At 41.8% G+C, this 21,021-nt stretch overlaps 1 protein-coding gene across 6 annotated transcripts in view; it reads right to left on the minus strand.

The window, feature by feature from the left end:
* Window positions 1–21,021, minus strand: part of strip2 (striatin interacting protein 2) — a 63,712-nt gene that overhangs the window by 31,218 nt on the left and 11,473 nt on the right. For all 6 annotated transcript variants that reach the window (XM_060903163.1, XM_060903160.1, XM_060903161.1 and 3 more), the window contains exons 3-9: window positions 20,536–20,610; window positions 16,605–16,739; window positions 15,127–15,247; window positions 4,703–4,771; window positions 4,126–4,229; window positions 3,890–4,017; window positions 307–495 (exon numbers count right to left, since the gene is read on the minus strand). In XM_060903163.1, coding sequence (XP_060759146.1) covers window positions 307–495; window positions 3,890–4,017; window positions 4,126–4,229; window positions 4,703–4,771; window positions 15,127–15,247; window positions 16,605–16,739; window positions 20,536–20,610 — 821 coding nt within the window. The remainder of the gene's footprint in view (window positions 1–306; window positions 496–3,889; window positions 4,018–4,125; window positions 4,230–4,702; window positions 4,772–15,126; window positions 15,248–16,604; window positions 16,740–20,535; window positions 20,611–21,021) is intronic.

Consider the following 21,021-nt stretch of genomic DNA (forward strand, 5'->3'; position numbering starts at 1 on the left):
TTCTTAAACGTGTTCTGTTTGATAAAAATCTATTTAGTGGAATAAAATTTACTAAAACATTTAGTATACATTTAGTAAATCTCCTTCCAAAATTTCCCAGTTCCTACTGTGTCCTGAACGAACCAAAAATATACCGTACATGGAAAGTTTTGTTTCTGTTGAATCATCAGGCATACGCTTGTTGTGTTGTGTGTTATATTGGTTTTGAGGATGAGTTTTGTATTCAGTGCTCCAGGGAAATAAAATATACTGACGTGTGTACACGCATGCAAATTCCTACATGTGTTGTGTGCGCGCATGTTATACCCTGCGACTCCTGCGTCCTCTTTTCTGCTGCTGCTGCTGTTCAATGAGCTCCATGGCAGTGGCTGGTGGTGAGGCTGCTCTCATGCTCCGGACCACCTTAATACTGTCCTCAGGGAGCGACGGCAGACCCAACTTCTCTCTCCCTTTAACCTTCATCTCCTGCAGCTCCTCAAAACCACCCAGAGTGAACTAAAACACACACAATTCCATAGAAAAATCTGTCAACACATCCGTCATTAAATCTGCCATCAAGTCAGGATCGTCGTCATACAAAATTAAGTGCAAATAAAGGCACAAGGTCATGGTATTGTTGTGCATGTGGCATTTTTGTCCACAGTTTGAGAGTTTCATAATCATCATCATCATCATCACGTTTTCCCTATTGGCCAAGCTTGGCCTTAGGGCACCGACTGTAGGTTGAGTCTTACATTTAGGAGTCGGTTCAGTTCCGATTTGCTCATTAGTGTTCTCCATGCCTGGGAGACATCTGTGCCTAATATCTTCTCCACATTAGTCCAGATCTTCTTGGGTGTATTGATATCAAACAGCACCCGTTTTTGTAGTGAACTGTTTTCCATCCTGCAAACATGTCCCATGTATTTGAGATATTGAGCAAGGTAAAAGTCCCTTATTGAGCAAGATTTGGTAATTTTCCATAGTTGCTCATTCGAGATTCGAAACGACCAGTCAAGTTCTCCATCGACTTGGGTTGCTGGATCTATCCCTTTTTTTCGCTTAGAGCGGGCAGGTGCGTTTTTTCTGGAATATCCCTGTGATCATTTTCCTTAAGAAGCCATTCCAGATGGTGTCGATCTTTTGAAGTTCAGTTGAAGATAGCTCGTGGGTTTGGATACCATAGAGCAGCCGTGACCTAACACACGCCTGAAGAATAACTAACTAACTAGGGTTTGTTGTTTTTTTTTTTTAAACAATGCAGATGGGTGGTTAGACACACTGCTGTGATAACAAACCAAACAGGCTGATAGTGGTGATTTTTATTTATAAAGATAAGTGACTAGATTACACTCGAAACTCTATAAATAGTAGAAATAACTGGAATTTTTGCCTGCTCATGCACTTACATGTATGGTCCTCTCCTGTTGTAGCCCATCTGCCTCATGGTTTGGCATGTTATGCTTTCTGAGATGCTTTTCAGCTCACCACGGTTGTAAGTGAGGTTGAAACAGTCTGGTCATTATCCACTGATCTCTCTCTCATCAACAAAGCCTTTCTTCCCACAGAACTGCCATGCACTGGATGTTTTTTTTTTTGTTTGTTTTTGCACCATTCTGTGTAAACTCTAGATACTGTTGTGTGTGAAAATCCCAGAAGATCAGCAGTTATGAAATACTCAAAATCAGCCCATCTTGTGCCAACAAACATTCCATGGTCAAGGAGTTAATATTTGTCCCAACTCTGATGTTTGATGTGAAAAATTAACTGAAGCGCTTGACCAGTATTTGTATGATTTTATGCACTGCGCTGCTGCCACATGACTGACCGATTGGATAACTGCATTGTTGAGCGGGTGCATGTTTTTCTTTTGGTTCTTTTAAAAGTAGCCGACAAGCATATAGTGTATATTCACAAAGCTGGGTTGTTAGAAATGGGTCAGATTGGATAAATACCACTTTGGCCTGATGTCTGCCTAACAAAGGTGATCCTAAGAAGTTGTAATATACACATAATATTGGACCAAAGTCTGAAAGTACCATTGCTAACAGATTTTAAAGGCTAGACCCTTTTGATTCTTTTGACCTACTGACTTTTAAATCCCACCTTAAGACACACCTTTTCAAACTTACCTGTTCTGTCTGACTTCAGTGTTAATGACTTTTACAATTTTGTTTTTTGTATTTTAGGCTTTGTATGTTCATTTTTGTGTATTGTAAAGTGTCCTTGAGTGCCTTGAAAGGTGCCTATAAATAAAATGCATCATCATCATCATTATTACGGCAGCACGGTGGTGTAGTGGTTAGCATTGTTGCCTCACAGCAAGAAGGTCCTGGGTTTGAGCCCAGCCAGCGGCCGAAGAGGGCCTTTCTGTGCGGAGTTTGCATGTTCTCCCCATGTCCGCGTGGGTTTCCTCCGGGTGCTCCGGTTTCCCCCACAGTCCAAAGACATGCAGGTTGGGTTAACTGGTGGCTCTAAATTGACCGTAGGTGTGAATGTGAGTGTGAATGGTTGTTTGTCTCTATGTGTCAGCCCTGTGATGACCTGGCGACTTGTCCAGGGTGTACCCCGCCTCTCACCCGTAGTCAGTTGGGATAGGCTCCAGCTTGCCCAAGACCCTGCACAGGATAAGCGGTTATGGATAATAGATGGATGGATTATTACTACTATTACTACTACACCACCACCCTCGGTTTTGCTTATTACCTCCACCAAATGGGTTATGTTTTCGCTTCAGTTTGTTTTTCTGCCTGTAAACAGGATTGTGCTAAACCTACCAACCCATTTTCCATAAAACTTGGTGGAGGAGTGTGGCATGGACCAAAGAACAACCCAGTAAATTTTGGGCAGGTCCAAAAAATTCATTCCACTTTTCACCAACATTGTGAGTGAAGGCATTTGGCCTTGGCAGAAGTCTGCACTCAACAATGTCATACACTGTAAGATCCAGTAGATGGCAGTAAAGTTCAATAGTGACAAAACATGGCCAATGTAGAAATATGATCACAATGCACGTTCATGGATACCAGTAATCCTCTAGGGTACACATCCATCAATCCTTTAAATATAAAATCACTTAGTGGTCAGGGTTGCAGGAGAAGCTGGAGCCAATCCCAGCTGAATTCAGGCGAGAGGCAGGGTTCACCCTGGGCAGGTTCCCAATCCATCACAGGGCTCACACAGAGATGAACCACCATTCACACAGGCAAATTTAGAATAGCCAGTTGACCTAATCTGCAAGTCTTGGGACTGTGGGAGGAAACCCACGCAAACTCTACACAGAAAGGCCCCAGTCGGCCACAAGGCTCGAACCCAGACCCTTCTTGTTGTGACACAACAGTGCTAACTACTGCGCCACTTTAGGCACATACAGTAATCCTATGACTTTTGGAAATGTGCAATTTTTCCGAGCCTCTCAATAAGGCAATATTTCTATACTTTTTCACGGTAGATAATGCAAATAGCCCTCTGTATTTAATCTTTTGTTTGTCTAATTTTTATTTCAGTTTTATTTGTTATCTGTATGACATTTTCTTGCTACTGTAACACGTGAATTTCTCCGATGTGGGATGAATAAAGTGAATCTAATCTAATCTAATCTATCCAGACATGTCAAGTTACTGCAGTTGCAGATTTGCATAACAAAGAAGAATTGATTATTGTCTTTGGTCTGTGCTCTGAGTGCACTTCTAGTTATGTGTTTATTTCTGATCACAAAAATAGCATCAAGGAACTCCTAAAGATGAGAACACTTGCATTAAAATAGTGTCCCGTGTCTTGTAAAAGAGTTTGAGCAGCTTCCTGATATAAAAGTATAACAAAGACTATTGTTCCTTGTGACAGTAGATTTAACAGTAATTGTAGAATAGAATACAACAGAAAAGAAAAAGTAGGTGTGCGTGACACTGACCAGTACGGTCTTCCACAGCAGCAGCAGCACTTTCTTCATTGGAAAGTGGGGGGCACTCATGCTGCAGAATTTGGTTACCATGGTGAAGAGGAGAAGGGCGAAGGGCTCCCCGTTGTACAGTGGTGAGCCTATGATGGGGAAGACAGGTTAATCATAGATTACAAGGTCAACTTTTCTCACACACACACACACACACACACACACACACACACACACACACACACACACACACTCACCCAGCTCAGTTCTGAAGGACTCTCGAGCCTTCTGCCACTCCGGCTTGTCTCCTGTTTCCACCCGGATCGTCTCCACCATCAGATACATGATGCTCAGTAGAACCCTGCCCAACACACATTTTTCATGCTTTTCATCATAGGTGTGTGTGTGTGTGTGTGTGTCAGTGTATTTGTATGAAGATGTCTTTCAGAGTTCTCTGTGTCTTTAGCTGTCTAATTAACATGGCAAAAAGCAGCAGGTCTCTAATTCTAGCTCTTTTGCCTAGCGGGATTTCACACCAAGTGTCTAATGAGCAGATAGAGGACTGATGGCATTGGGATAAGAAGTGCAGGAACAGGACAGCACTCAGATGGACTGATGGGTCACGCTGGATTTAGCAAGCCGTAATCTAAGCAGTCCCTCTTCTGCAGCCACAAGGCTCGGTCTAATAGAGCAGGGAGAGGAGAACTGAGGGCTGGATGAGATGGTGATCGAGTGTGTTCATGTTGTGTGTGTGTGTTCATATGTATCTGAGCATATGTATTTAGGAGAGAGAGGTTACATCATTGCTGGAATCATTTCTGTAATGTTCCTCACCTGAGTTCAGTGCTGTCTGCCAGGGATATGGCAGGTTTCCTGACAGCACTGCTACATGCCTGGTTATTACTGTATGAGAGAAAAACACACACACACCAAAACCAAATAAATACAGATTTAAACCGCCTCCAAACATTTCACTAAAAATCTTACATAATTCCTGGGTCAGAGAAAATATCAGTGCAATCTTATATTTGTACAATGACTTTCTTTCACGCAAGGACACTTGGTAAAGAAGAAAAAAAAATACATATACATTATTCATACAGACAGAAAAAACTTTTACATAACTTAATTATAAAAAGAACCATGCATACAACTATAAAGACAATGAAACCCAAGCATTTAAAAAAGGGGGGGGGGGGGGGGGCTGTGTGATGCAGAACTTTCTTACAAGACTAAAGGTGTTTAGTTTCCTATAACCGTACATCCCAGTGTTTATTATTTCTCTTATACCACTGAAATCCCAGTGATACAATTTTTTAATTAAATAAAAAGACAGACACACCATGCTTTTTGATCAGCTTACAATTACATCTAATTTGGGGGAACATACAAACTATATAAACGGGGGTAAACATTTAAACGATAATGTACTAGAATCAACACTAATATAAACCTGTGATTTGCATTACAGTTGGCACTTCTGTTGATGCTGCTGTTAATTTATCAACACCTTTTAACCAATCAGATTTGAGAATTCAGCAGCACTGGGATAACAGGAAATAATGAAGTTTACTGAATAACAACTAGGAGTGAGTGCCAACACGTGAGCAGTGTGCCTTTTAAAGCACTCAGGAGCTTCATCTCAGTTCCAGATCCAGCACATCCGATTCCACTTCAACACTCGGCACCGAGGTGCGGTTCAGTCATGCAAAGCAGATCGTTTCACAGAATCAAATCGCAGACCTAGGTTGTGTTCACACTCAGACGGTCTGAATACGCATACTTCGATACTCTTAGTATGCAAAAAGAGTAGCATGTACCAATTCGAATACTTGTGTTCAAAATACCGAGTAGGCATTTAATAGTAATCAAACTGTTGATCTGCTATATCTGGAATATGCAAAAGTACCACACTATACTACACTAGGATATCCCATAATTCAGCTGGAACCTCTAAAAAAAAAAAAAGGAGAATTTCCTGTGGAAATTCTTCAGGCCATTGGGCGGCATGGTGGTGTAGTGGTTAGCACGGTCGCCTCACAGCAAGAAGGTTCTGGGTTCGAGCCCAGCAGCCGGCAGGGGCCTTTCTGTGTGGAGTTTGCATGTTCTCCCCGTGTCAGCGTGGGTTTCCTCCGGGCACTCCAGTTTCCCACACAGTTCAAAGACATGCAGTTAGGTTAACGTGGGGCAGCCTTGGACTGAAGTGCCCTTGAGTAAGGTACTTAATCCCTGACTGCTCCCCGGGTGCTGTAGTGTGGCTGCCCACTGCTCTGGGTGTGTGCGTGCACGCGCATGTGTTCACTGCTTCAGATGGGTTAAATGCAGAGGATGAATCTGACTGTGCTTAAAGTGTGCATGTGACAAATAAAAGGTTTCTTCTTCTAGAAACTGGAAAACAAGAAAGACGATGGATGTCTGACAAACTGTAAAGCCAGTTGTTGCAGTGATGTATGAATGGATGGAGATATTTATTTATACTTTACTTACACACACACACACACACACACACACACACACACACACGGTGTTTCAAAAAAAATTGCTACCATTTCACAATCTAATAACTTTGCCAATTCTCGTTCAATTGACCTCAAATTTTAAGAGCATATATGGAAACAGGTCAAAATTTTAATGCTTAAATGTTTTTTGTTTTTATCTTTTTAGGCCATTCACTGGAAAAGAAAAGGCATTGTGTGTTAGAGTACGCTTGAACACAGTCGAACAAGACTGTGCAGCGTGCATTTATGAGAGAATTCTCTAAAAATGCACCAACTGCAATGCAGATTTGGACACGGCACAAAAAGTTCAAAGAGGACGGCTGTCTGTGCAGCAGGGCAAAAGGATCTGGACGACCACCAGCATCGGAAGAGACGGTCGAGCGGGTTCGTGAATATTGAAAATTTGAAATCGTTCATGGAATCCACATACCTTTGAATTTCTCATTCAAATTTTGAGGAATAAATCTTATATTGCTCAACATTGAGCCTGTTCAGTGTCATTTGCCTAGACTATGTAGTTTCTGGGATATTTACATCTCAAATAATATCAAGTTTTTTGAAACACCCTTATTTATTTGTTTTATGGCATACCGTACATGGATTATCTATGAACATCTGGGTCAGAAGACAGGTCAGATGACGTCCGAATTGTGTCCTTACTGCTCGCTTGCGTACTCCTAGAACATGCTACAGTTACCATCAGGTAGTAGTTACTTAACGGTCATTAGTACATGCTGAGAATTCGGATGCAGCCTTAATGTTTTTCTTCAAATGCCAGCATGATGCATATAATTCAGTGTGAAAATGCCGGTGTGTAAAAGTGCTATTCTCCCTTTTTTGTTGTCAAAGTGGATCACAGCTCAGGGAACAAGCAGAAATGAACAAAACATGAAGTACAGATTTGTACAGTAATAAAATCCATGATCCCACATTTCACTGCCAACTGTCCTGTGTGGTGACTCAGTACCCGTGCTGAATTGAGTTTCAATTCTATCAGAGAGACAAACTGGTCAAATGCAACCATCAAAGGATTATCAGACAGTAAAGTAAGACACTACACTCAAAACACTACAATTTTGGAATAATTCTTTAATATTTCTCCCTCTTGGGTTTTCAACATCACAGTTTTATCAGAAAATTAAAAAAAAAATTCAGATTTTACTTATTTACCCATAGTTACTGATATTTACCTTGATTTTACATTTCTTACCTTTGATCAATGTAAAATGCCTCATGCACATAAGGGACTGAAGTTGTTTACTACATAAAGCTGCTGTAGAACGTAGCAGGCTCTGCAGTACACGCTTAATTCAGTGCCGTTTGTGATAGATCCATTAAAAAGGGTGCTTTATAAATTTTGTTGCATTCCACATTGACAAATTTGCTTCTCAAAACCCGGTTTGTTTTTCCTGAGATTAAAGTATTGTCAGAGGTTTCATTTACTCAACGTTATTACCACAGGCCAGAAAAATCACTGTGCCCCATGACAAACAATGACAGCACCACACACAGTTTTATATAAAATAAGCTATACGTTTGCTTTTTAATCATGTGTTAAACAAATCAATTTGTTAATTTCAAGCAGTACTGCGTTAATTGTGCCACATCATAAGGCCAAACAAAATAATATATGTGTTTCCTGTTTCCTGGGTTTTCAAAATAGGGTAGGTAGGTAAAAAAAAAAAAATTGTTTATCCCAAAAGTTTACGACAAATTTTCTAGGGTAGGCAGGAAAAAGTGAGAAGTTTCCTTTGAAAACTTTTTTTGCAAAATACTCGTTAAACGTTTGCAACTGATCCCAGAATGATTTGTTGTAGGAAACAATGTTGTAGTTACTCTATAGTTCATTTGGAAATATTTTTAATTGTTGTTAATATCTTTTGCATTGCAATAGGCCGATTTGACAAGCAAACATTTCTGTCCACTGTGTCGCTTTTTGTTCCGAGGCGAACCTCCATTTTATAGGCACCCGGAAGAATCGATGAAATATACTGCACATGTGCAAGCAGTCATTTACATCCGACCCTTCGAGGCGTGAACACAAGGGGGGCCAGTTTTTCTACTTAAAAATCTAAGATAATCATCATTGTAACACTAGCAAGAATACGCAGCATTGTTCAGCTATGTATTCGATTGCATCCAACAGTGACCCCTGTCTAGAAATGCCTACGAAATTTGGCTTTGAAGCAGGTAGGGTCAGGCGCGAGAAATAGTTTGTTTATCATGGTCATAAACAGTTGAAGGGTCGCGGTGTTTTTACAGGGTCGGTCGGGTAACCGGAAACGCATATATTATTTTGTTTGGCCTAAGCAGAGAACTTCCCGGGTTTATTCCACACTGGGAACAGACACAGGTACTTGATTTTACTGATGGTTCTGGATTCAGATTCATAACAGCTCCTTATTATCGTTATAGTTTGAAAATAGAATCTTTAGTTCTATATTTAGATTTTTTTTATATCCTTATTTAAAAGGTGGACTATGTAGATTTAGGGGGATCTGTTAACAGAAATGGAATATAGAAAATCATAAGTATGTCTTTAGTGTATAATTATTTGTAACTACGAATCATTGCATTTTCGTTAGCTTAGAATGAGCCCTTTATATCTGTACAGGGTGCCAGTGCACTTCCACGGAGCCGCCATGGTGTGCCACTACAGTAGCCCAGAACGGACACACCTCTAGAGAGCACCTTTCACTAACTTGGTTAAATCCTACCTAGTGGACCTTTAATCTTTATTTCACTTTTTTTTTTCTTTTAAATGGCAGCGTGAATCTGAAAGAAAGCGCCAGAAGGAAAACAAAGAAGATAGATGAGAAATCAGGTGTTTGCTAACAAGTTTGAGAACCCAAATTTTGTAAAATGGAGGATAATACTTATTATTTAGCAGGAGAAGACACAAAGGAGCGTGAAGTTAAGTCTTGTACGCTGTGGGCACCTGATGGACACTGTATGCTTTAATAAACACTGGGAAAGGGGTGTGTGTAAGGGAGAGGCATTCATTCCTACCTAGTGGACCTTTAATCTTCTCATCTCATCTCATTATCTCTAGCCGCTTTATCCTTCTACAGGGTCGCAGGCAAGCTGGAGCCTATCCCAGCTGACTACGGGCGAAAGGCGGGGTACACCCTGGACAAGTCGCCAGGTCATCACAGGGCTGACACATAGACACAGACAACCATTCACACTCACATTCACACCTACGGTCAATTTAGAGTCACCAGTTAACCTAACCTGCATGTCTTTGGACTGTGGGGGAAACCGGAGCACCCGGAGGAAACCCACGCGGACACGGGGAGAACATGCAAACTCCACACAGAAAGGCCCTCGCCGGCCCCGGGGCTCGAACCCAGGACCTTCTTGCTGTGAGGCGACAGCGCTAACCACTACACCACCGTGCCGCCCCCTTTAATCTTTATTTCAATATTTATATTTTATCTGTGTCTATGTGTAAGCCCTGTGATGACCTGGTGACTTGTCCAGGGTGTACCCCGCCTTTCGCCCGTAGTCAGCTGGGATAGGCTCCAGCTTGCCTGCGACCCTGTAGAACAGGATAAAGCGGCTAGAGATAATGAGATGAGATCTTTATTTACTTTTTAATCTTCCTATTTAATCTTTTTTGTTAGTAGTACAGAATTATAATATATGGTTATAATGTGTGCTTGCGGGAACCTTTTTTTTTTTTTTTTTAAATTTCATATCTCCGTAAAAAGGATGCCAGGCTACGTTCTTAAAGTACACCTAGTGTGAACACAGCATACGGAACAAAGGACTCGCTTTATTGCACCATATAATGGCTACACATCCATATATAACATCTTCAGTTTACATTTACAATCTCTTAACCTCTAAATCAACCAGATGAGTGAACCTGATTAATACGCGTCAGCTCAAAAGCTCACACAGCTGCGTTTCCTCTACTACAGCAACAGCTGACAGCCACCAGAGCCAAACAGTAAGAGCTTGAATGCAGAGCAAACTAATGCAAGGGCAACATGTTTCTGAACTGCACTCGAAGCCACTTACTCACAGTAGAGAGAGAGAGAGAGAGAGAGAGAGAGAGAGAGAGAGAAAACTATTTGTATCCATTGAATAACAGCTTTTTGGCTTCAGGTGGCTATACGTGTACTGCAGTATTTAAACGTTCATCTCAACCCCTCAATTAGATTTTCATTGAGAATGTCATGAAGTGATTATAAAACCATTCTTTATTCATCTCGACATCTCAAGGTTTTCGTTCTTCTTGATACACTGATAAAATTGATCCTTCTTGGCCATACTAATCTTAATGTTACATGTCCATATGCAAGTCTGATTTTGTGCCCTGATGCATCCAAGAATAATTTTCTGCTATTCCGAGGTACAATGCCACAGCAGGGCCACTCATGCTGTCAATTTGACCGAACAGAAGTCCTACAGGAGCACCATAAGAGCGTAACAAACCCATTTCAAAGCCACGCTCAATAGCACAGAGATGGAAACAGTGAATGACTGAGACAGGAGAGGAGAGATGTCTCATTAGGGCAGGCCTGGAGAGAGCTGCACAAATACAGCACCAGCAGCAGCCAGGACATGACAGCTGTTTCCAGCCTGTTTCCTCAGGAGACTCGTAAGGGGCAAAAATAGAACAGACTCCTGCCACAGAGTGCAGAGGTTCTCAGGTCTGTGGCCTCATGCGGAGACAGAATGTACATCTCTAACGTGTGTGGAACAAAACTCATTTAACTTTCCTTACATCCATCATCTATACCACTTATCCATCAGGGTTACAGATGAGCTGGAGCCAATCCCAGCTGACTCCAGGTGAGAGGTGAGGTAATAATAATAAGTTCAATTTATATAGCGCCTTTCACAAACCCAAGGACGCTTTACAAAAGAATTACCACCAAAAAAAAAAACTAGTTAGAATAGTGTGAGGTAAAGAGAAAAGTTTTCAAGTTGGCTTTGAAGGAAGAGAGAGTGGAACAGTCACGAAGTGATTGTGGTAACGAGTTCCAAAGTTTAGGAGCAGCAACACTAAATGATCTGCCACCCATAGATGTCAGTTTAAAACGTGGAACAGTCAGAAGTCCACAGACAGAAGATCTGAGGGAGAGGGAGGGACAGTACAAATGAATTAGCTCACAGAGATACGAAGGAGCGAAACCATGAAGAGCTTTATAGGTTAAAAGCAGGATTTTGTATTTGATCCGAGAGATAACTGGCAACCAGTGCAGTTGCTGTAAAACAGGAGTGATGTGAGCAGTGCGCTTGGTGAGTGTGAGGACTCTTGCTGCTGAGTTTTGGATGTACTGCAGGCGATTGAGCAATGTGGCAGGGAGACCATAAAAGAGAGAATTGCAATAATCAAGACGAGAAAAAATAAATGCATTGACCAACATATTGGCATCAGTTTCCAAGAGAAAAGGGCGGAGACGTGCGATATTGCGGAGGTGAAAGAAAGCATTCTTAGTAATTAGTTTAAGATGGGGTTCAAACGTAAGGGTGGAGTCAAAGATAACTCCAAGGTTTTTTATAACTTGGGAAGGATGAATAGACACACCATCAACATCAATAGTAAAACTGGAGAAATTCTGAACCTGTCTTTTGGTACCTACTACTTGTAATAGAACCTCCGTTTTGCCAGCATTAAGTTTAAGGCAGTTCTTATGCAGCCATTGCTTAAGGTCAGTGATGCAAGTCCTTAGCAGCTGAACAGAGGCTATGGAAGGGGTGATAGTGATGTAGATTTGAATATCATCAGCATAACAATGAAAGTTAAGGCCATAGTTACGAATAATCTGGCCTATAGGAGAAACATATAATATAAAAAGAAGGGGACCAAGGACAGAACCCTGAGGCACACCTTGAGCAACAGTAGCAGTGGATGATTTATGAACACCAATAGAAATAAACTGTTGCCTGTTTGCTAGATATGACTGAAACCAGGATAAAGCTAAGCCAGTAATACCAAAAGAAGATAGTCTGGAAATGAGTCTCTCAAGATGTACGGTCTCAAAGGCAGCTGTGAGGTCCAAGAGAACAAGGACATTGAGATGACCAGCATCAGTTGAGAGCAGGAGGTCATTAACAACTCTTAAGAGAGCAGATTCAGTGCTAGGCATATTGCGAAAGCCTGACTGAAAGGGTTCATAGAGATCATTATGAGCAAGGAAAGTATGAAGTTGAGAGGCTACAACTCTCTCCATTACTTTAGCTAAGAAAGGGAGATTTGAAATGGGTCTGTAATTGGACAGTGAAAGAGAATCTAGACCAGGTTTCTTTAGTATTGATGTAACTGAAGCAATTTTGAGGGAGATGGGAACAGTGCCTAAAGCAAAACACTAATCAAATGAGCAATATAAGGGGAGATAGCAGATACACAAGATTTAAGAAGTGCAGTGGGTGCAGGGTCCAACAGACATGAGGAGGACTTAGACATAATTTCCGATACTTTAGAAGAATCAACAGGAGAGAAAGCAGAGAGACAGCAGTCAGCTTTATGAGAAAGAGCTACTAGCGGGACAGAAGAATGAATTTCAGAATGAAAGTGTTGGTAAATACTGACAGTTTTATCCTTGAAAAAATCCAAAAAAGCCTGACACTGAGCAGGAGAACTAGGAATGGTTGAGGAAGGAGGCCGAAGAAGTTTATTTATTGTATTAAACAGAGTTTTGGGTCTATGATTGCCACTCTTAATGATGTTAGCATAATAGGAGGATCGGGCAGCATTAAGAGCATCCTTATACTTTGTGATGTGTTCAGAGAAGAGTGAAAGATGAATAGTAAGGCCAGTTTTCTTATAAAGGCGCTCTAGCCACCTTCCCTTGGCCTTCATGGCCCTAAGCTCAGAGGTGAACCAAGGAGAGGCGCGATTTGCAGAGACCTGTCTAGTTTTAAGGGGAGCGAAAGTGTTAAGTGTACATCCTGGACAGGCTGCCAATCTATCACAGGGCTAACACAGAGATGAACAATCATTCACACTCATGGCCAGTCGACCTAATCTGCATGTCTTTGGACTGTAGGAGGAAACCCACACGGGCACAGGGAGAACATTCAAGCTCTACAAAGAAAGACCCTAGTCGGCTGGCAAGTTCGAACCCAGAACCTTCTTGCTGTGAGATAACTGTGCTAACCACTCCACCATCATGGCACCCTAACTTATCTTTATTACATCAATTTGATTAGATTAGAAATGGACCACCATAGACAAACCCAACAGCACTGCTTTCTCAAGTTCTGTGTGGAGTTCATATGCAGTCATGCCATTTTTCACAGCATAAAGTAGGTTCTATATTATTTTCACCATCTGGAGGAGGAGGAGGAGGAGGAGAAAAAAAAAAAGAAAAAAAAAGAGTGGTTCTACAAGCAACCACTGATGTCCTGCCTCTCTGTCTGAATTCCACAGATTTATCCTTCTCAGCAATCGCCAACCTTGATATGACTGACTATTTGATTGGTACACATCAGAATGATGTAAACCGCGACCTCGTCAAGAGTAAAGAAGAAAATCCAGCCAATTGTAAACCATGGGTGAAGTAAACTGATCATAGCTGGATGTAACAAAGTAAAAATATATTTTGTCTTTACACATTCATTTGAGTAAGAGTAATTATATGACACAAACTACTTCCAGTAAAATCATGCTCTCTGATTGGTTCCTTGGCAGGCAGCATTTTCCCATAATACCTGCGGGGATTGCGAACTTTCTTTCCAAGGTGCCGGCTTTCAACGTTGCAAAAAAACAAAACGAAAAAAAATTGATTGGAAATCAAAAATGGCCAAAAGACAAATGAGTCACCAAGTTATTCAAGAAATGAGCAATGAAGAGCATTCAGAAACGGCACCAACAGAAATTCAGTTTTGAAACCACTAGCCATTTATTCTGCATGCGTGAATCAACTACGTTACAAATATGACGTGACTTAAAGCAGCGGCACGCCTCATTATAATGACTGTCTATTTTAATCTTAGAAATAAAAAAAGCCATATAATAGACGCCTTATTAACCTCGCTTGGTGGGTCTTTACAGGAAAATATCAGACCGAGGTGTTCTTGTACGGCTCAGTCCTTCCTGTCAAGACCTCGGTCTGATATTTTTCTGTAAAGACCTTGTGCTCAGTTAATAAGCAGTTAACGGTAATTAGCGTTAAATTGCTCTTACAAATACCATTTATTTATTTTCCTGAACAGGAAGTCAATTTCTGGGGCGGCACGGTGGTGTAGTGGTTAGCGCTGTCGCCTCACAGCAAGAAGGTCCTGGGTTCGAGCCCCGGGGCCGGCGAGGGCATTTCTGTGCGGAGTTTGCATGTTCTCCCCGTGTCCGTGTGGGTTTCCTCCGGGTGCTCCGGTTTCCCCCACAGTCCAAAGACATGCAGGTTAGGTTAACTGGTGACTCTAAATTGAGCGTAGGTGTGAATGTGAGTGTGAATGGTTGTCTGTGTCTATGTGTCAGCCCTGTGATGACCTGGCAACTTGTCCAGGGTGTAACCCGCCTTTCGCCCGTAGTCAGCTGGGATAGGCTCCAGCTTGCCTGCGACCCTGTAGAAGGATAAAGCGGCTAGAGATAATGAGATGAGATGAGATGAGGAAGTCAATTTCTGTGCAGAAAAAAATGTAAAAGAGAAATGAACAGATCCAATGCGTGGCACAAAGCATGTCTGATCAAAATAAACTATGTAATTGTTCCAGGCTTAAATACAGGTTTAAAAGACATTACACACTGCATGTTTAACATGCTCTTTCTCACACACACACACACTCCGGGAAGAGCACACTCACTCAATCTCCATGCTGAGCAGCTCCAGCAGTGCAGTGAAGATGCCCATTTCATACAGCAGAAAGGCATTGTGTCGTGTCCAGTAAAGAACATCCGCTTCTGTGTTACACTCATCAAACACCCCTTTATGTACACATGCGCACGCGCACACACAAACACACAATTTAAGAATTTAACATATGTACACACATCTGTCTATGGACCCTTTTCACGTGACGTCACGACAAACGCGGCCGCCATTTTGGACATGTACTACCAGTAGTCTACCACAGCCAACAACAAGGAACGACGGCGAAGCATCGAAAGGAATATAGCCATCAAAGAAAGTTTTTACTTTCAGCAAGACTTCCATCATGCCATTATATTGTGCACCTGGATGTAGTAACCGTCAACACACAAGGCAAGATTTATCATTTTATCGGATCCCGACAGATGCTGACCGACGGAGAAGATGGATGGTCTCTAAAATATTGGCAAAATGATGTTTATTGACATGGCAATCGTGTGTAACGGGAAGCATTTGCATATCCGAAGTGTTGTGTTTACATCAAAGATAAAATAAACCGCTATGACAACGACTGCTGCTGCCAGGTTGGGGACACCAACTAGTAGAAAGGAAGTGTGCCAACAGACTTCCTTTGTGGTCGATTCTGCTTTAAGGTAAGATGCATTTAATTATTCGTCTGCTGTGGGTTTGGAATCGGTAGCCTGACCGATTCGTTCATGTTTGTGGTGCCATTTGTTTGTTGACGCGTGTTGAAATGGAGGATTGGTTGTTGACATGATTTCCAGTGATGCTTTGGTGCTGCTGTGGATCAGATGTGTTGAGTAGCCTGACTGTTTTTTTTTTTTCTTGCGTGTGGTATCATTGTTGACGCGAGGTTGTTTTTTGAACATGCCAATGCGGACACGATTTCCCCTGATGAGTTATGACTTCAGACGCGATGCGTGTGTGGAGTCCACGTGATGTGCGCGTAAGATAGGCTTCTCGTGCGTTTGGAGATCCGCGCTCTGAGACAAGCGCAAGCACACACACCCCCAAGGGAAAAAAAGGGACCCCCCAAAAATATTGGCATAGTTCGAATACTGGGTTGGAGAAAGTAATGGCAAATAGTGAGTGCACAAACCGTAGAAGGTAAACTGTACACAGTGCCAGGGCAGTGTGATGGTATGTCTACTTTTAGATTGTGTTAGCTTATCAATGAACACACTCGTCACTCGATGAGTTTCACGTCTTTACGACGGATACTTAAATGTGTGTTAGGTATTATTGTTGCAGTCTAAGCAGTCATTGTAGCAGCTAGATGAGCGAGAACCGAAAGGGTCTGTGCCATAAACCGTTATTTCTTCATGTCCAAAATGGCAGTCGCGCTTACAAAGGTCATGTGAGTGAAAAGGGTCTATACAGTCTCTATCCTAGAAACACTGAATACAATGCATGGGCTCAGTCTCAATATGCGTGTGTGTGGGGTGGGGTTACCCTGGGCCAGGTAGAGTATAGCCCGAGCCACTTTCAGCCTTTTGTCTCTGTCCGTGACCTCTAGAGCATCCAGCAGTCGCATGATGTACGTCCTCTGTTCATCCACACTCAGCTCCACCCATCGCCTGCCCTTCACTAACACACAGAAAAACAGGAGTAAATACACACGTTCAAACACTCTCACTGCTGCTCAATGACTCATGTTCCTTCACAAATGAGAATGATTAGCATTCCTCTTTGATTGATCCACAACATGCATCGTAAATCTTGAACGTTTGCTTTATAATTTTGAGATTCACTGCAGTCTATGAATTCTATAGGAAACATTCAATATGAAACATTTCTCAAGTAGCTGGAGATTTGGAAGGACATATAATCAAACAATGAACGTTATAAGATGGATGAGAATTCATTTGCAATTTGAAAAAAGACGACAGGAGGACAGACATGACGGGAGCAGTGACACGAGCAGAGAGTGTGTGAGATATCAGTTCTGGGTGCATTGCACTTGTGTTGAGCAACAGAGAGAGAGAGAGAGAAAGAAACACACACACACACAGAGCAAGGTCTAACAAGGCAATCTGAGCATATACACACAGTGGAGAGATAAGTCCATGGGCAAACAGCCGTATGCAACAGACTGTGCACTCTTGCTTAGATTAGTATAAAACAAGTGCCACCTCAGACACATTTTAAAGGATTTCTTTTCTTCGTAACACTCGTGTGTGTGTGTGTGTGTGTGTGTGTGTGTGTGTGTGTGTGTGTGTGTGGTGTTTTTTTTTTTTTAGCCTAATCTGTATCAATTGTATCAGCAGGTCCGTAGAATCCAGTGATTTCCACAGACAATAATTTAGACACGTTTCCCTGCACTGTATAATGAATTAGTACATTTTCTTTACTCAGAATGTACAACTTCGGAAAGTGTGTATCCAGTTGTTGAGAAAAGTTTATGCAAAAGCTGTATTTTTCTAGAACACTGATTTTATTTCTTATCATCATGTAGATTTTTTGCCAACTGAAGACATCAAGGCAGCGCTGACTTGATCCCCTTTAATGCGTTATTAATATTTCATTATTCAGTTCATGATTTTTAGTAAGTCTCACACAACCAGCTAAACAACACACTTAAAAAGGGGAACTGGAGCTGAATCTCCTTATCACAAGGTAAGAGTTTGAATATTTAATAAATAGTCACCAAGGACACAGGGGATCTGTCTTACAATGCTGACAGGTTTAAATATCACACATTATACTCAACAATAGTTAAAATAAGTGGATGCTTAAAAAAAAAAAAAAATCCCACTTCTCTAAAAGCGAACATGGTGCATGTGGTGTCACTGAGATGTAAAGTGTGTAAGTGTTGACAACGTATGTGTGTTATCCATCCATCCATCCATCCATCATCTATAATCGCTATCAGTCAGGGTCACAGGGGAAACTGGACCCACTCCTAGCTGACTTTGGGTAAGAGGTGAGGTCAACCCTGGGAAGATCGCCAATCCATTGTGTGTGTTGTCTGGATTTTTTTTTTTTTTTACTTCATTGCTTCAGTGGTGAAAGTTGGATAAAACTACAGCACCAGTCAAAAGTTTGGACACCCCTACTCATTCATAAGTTTTTCCTCTATTGTGACTATTTTCTACACCGTTGAACAATAGTGAAGACAAGACAAAGCTATGGAATAACATATGGAACATGTACTGAATTATGTGGTAAACAAACAAACAAACAAAAAAGTTTAATATTTTCGATTCTGGGGTGGCACGGTGGAGTAGTGGTTAGCGCTGTCGCCTCACAGCAAGAAGGTCCGGGTTCGAGCCCCGTGGCCGGCGAGGGCCTTTCTGTGCAGAGTTTGCATGTTCTCCCCGTGTCCGCGTGGGTTTCCTCCGGGTGCTCCGGTTTCCCCCACAGTCCAAAGACATGCAGGTTAGGTTAACTGGTGACTCTAAATTGACCGTAGGTGTGAATGTGAGTGTGAATGGTTGTCTGTGTCTATGTGTCAGCCCTGTGATGACCTGGCGACTTGTCCAGGGTGTACCCCGCCTTTCGCCCGTAGTCAGCTGGGATAGGCTCCAGCTTGCCCGCGACCCTGTAGAACAGGATAAAGCGGCTAGAGATGAGATGAGATTTTAGATTCTTCAAAGTAGCCAGCGTTTACCTTAACGCTTTGCACACTATTAGCATTATCTTAACCAGCTTCATGAGGTAGTCACCTGGGATGCTCTTCAATTAACAGATGTGTCTCGTCAAAAGACCATCAAACAGTAAATACTAAACAATAAGAATGCAGTAAATATCCCTATTCCACAACTGTAGTAATCCATATGTCAAGAATCGCTCAAATAAGTAGAGTAATGACATCTCTCATGACTAAGACATGAAGTGTCTTTATTTAATAAAAATAAAGAAAAACCATTGAATTAGAAGGCATGTCCAAACTTTTGACTGGTACTGGATATAAGAATAGCTTTAGTATGACTCTACTGTAACATCTCTATTGTGACTGTAAGGGGTGTTTTGTTCACATTTTAGTCAAGTATTTTTTTTTTAAACAACTGCCTTTAATCTGACAATAATGTTTAATAAACAGGTTTTCTGTATTAAAAAAAAAAAAGAGAAATTGAAAATCTAGTTCCAAAACATCCATCCACTATCTGGAACAGCTTATCCTGCGCAGGGTCGTGGGCAAGCTGGAGCCTATCCCAGCTGACTATGGGCAAGAGGCGGGGTACACCCTGGACAAGTCGCCAGGTCATCGCAGGGCTTGGCTCCAAAACAGTGTTCTCCAAAAGAATATTATGGACATGCTGGTGTGAACTGTAGTCGTTTTTAATCATTAAAATATTGGGGCCCATTAGTTAAACTTCTTGAGTTGGATTTAGCATCCATGAAATCCTTAACTACTGTCTTAAAACGAATAAGATGGAGAAATCAATTGATTTAGGCCATTGTGGATGCAGGAACAGAAGCATGAAGATCATTTTAATATAAATCTTGGAAAGATGTATAAAGACATACTGCAGTCACTGGGGTTGTGACATGGAGTCATTAGCCAACGTCACTTCAAGCGAATTCTCAAAGTGAACAGACTTTTACCACCCGTTCTCACCAAATAATCAACTGGAGGTCATGTATTATGGGTAATGCTCCTAGAGTATAGTAAAGCATGGGCTCAACCGACACAATCTGCGGCTACAACGTTGGTCCTGTATGGTCACAATTATAGCTGTAATTATATAATAAAACTTGTGGATAGGAGATACTTTCTGGCCTTGAAACATTAAATTCTTGCTTCAGCGTATTAATTTTTGGTCATGCCTTATTAAAAACTAACTCATTTCCTCTCAGAGGCTCAGCATTTTACAGTCAGCAGGCTACAGGACCTTACAGTGTGTACACAAAACTGTGTGTACAAGACAAGTGGACTGCTGAACTGGTTAAACACAACACTGTCTCCATCCAGAGAGCTGTACTTTGTTAAGCCTCTGGCCTCTTTGTACTTCCCTGCAGTGTGTAACACACACACACACACACACACACACACACACACACACACACACACACACACAGCTGACAATTCATTTTTCCCTCTTTCCGGACCACTTGGGAGCTTTCAATTAATCAGCTCCTTCCATCTCCCTCTCGGCGCACACACACTTTACATGCGTGAATAACCTGCTCATAGCGCTCTCGTTCTCACTCGCTCTCCCTCTCTCACAAGAGTTAAAATTCCACCACAGAAACCAGCCACAGTGATGATACATGCACAAAAACATACACAAACACGAACACACAACAGCTCTGATCAGGCCTCTATGAGCTGCTGATGAGGTTAAGAGGGTAAAAATAACTGTACGTGGCCACAGCTGAAGCAAACAGGAAGCTGTGTAAATGTTCATACTGCACTTTAACTGGACTGTCATGACAATACCGTGACTCCTGAAATCCTCCTCAAAGCAGTCCCTGTTCAGGGAGAACTCGGGCTCCTCAGTGTAGCTGTACAGCTCTGAAAGGGAAGAAGAAAGAGAAAGAAAAGTGGTATAGCAGGTCTACCATGTTCTCCAGAAAATGTGCTGAACATTAATCCTGTCCAGTGTCTTTATAATATGCCGAGTGCATGGCATGGTCGTTAACACTTTCGACTCTACTTCATTTGCATAACTCTGTGCTTTGTATGATCATGTAGTAGTCCTGGGAGCGATGCAGTATGATGGCTAACATTGCTGTCTCACAGTTCCAGGATCCCATTCAATCCTGAGCTCGGATTACTGTCAGTGTCGGAGTTAACTCGGAGTTCTCTGGTTTCCTTCCACCTCCCAACAGCATGCTGGTTGATAAATTCACTACAGTAAATTGCCCCGAAATGACAAGTCTGCAAATGTGTGTATGTACGGTGCCCCACAATGGACTGGGATCT

Source organism: Neoarius graeffei, chromosome 21 (genome assembly GCF_027579695.1).
Source record: "Neoarius graeffei isolate fNeoGra1 chromosome 21, fNeoGra1.pri, whole genome shotgun sequence".
Taxonomy (NCBI): Eukaryota; Metazoa; Chordata; class Actinopteri; order Siluriformes; family Ariidae; genus Neoarius; species Neoarius graeffei.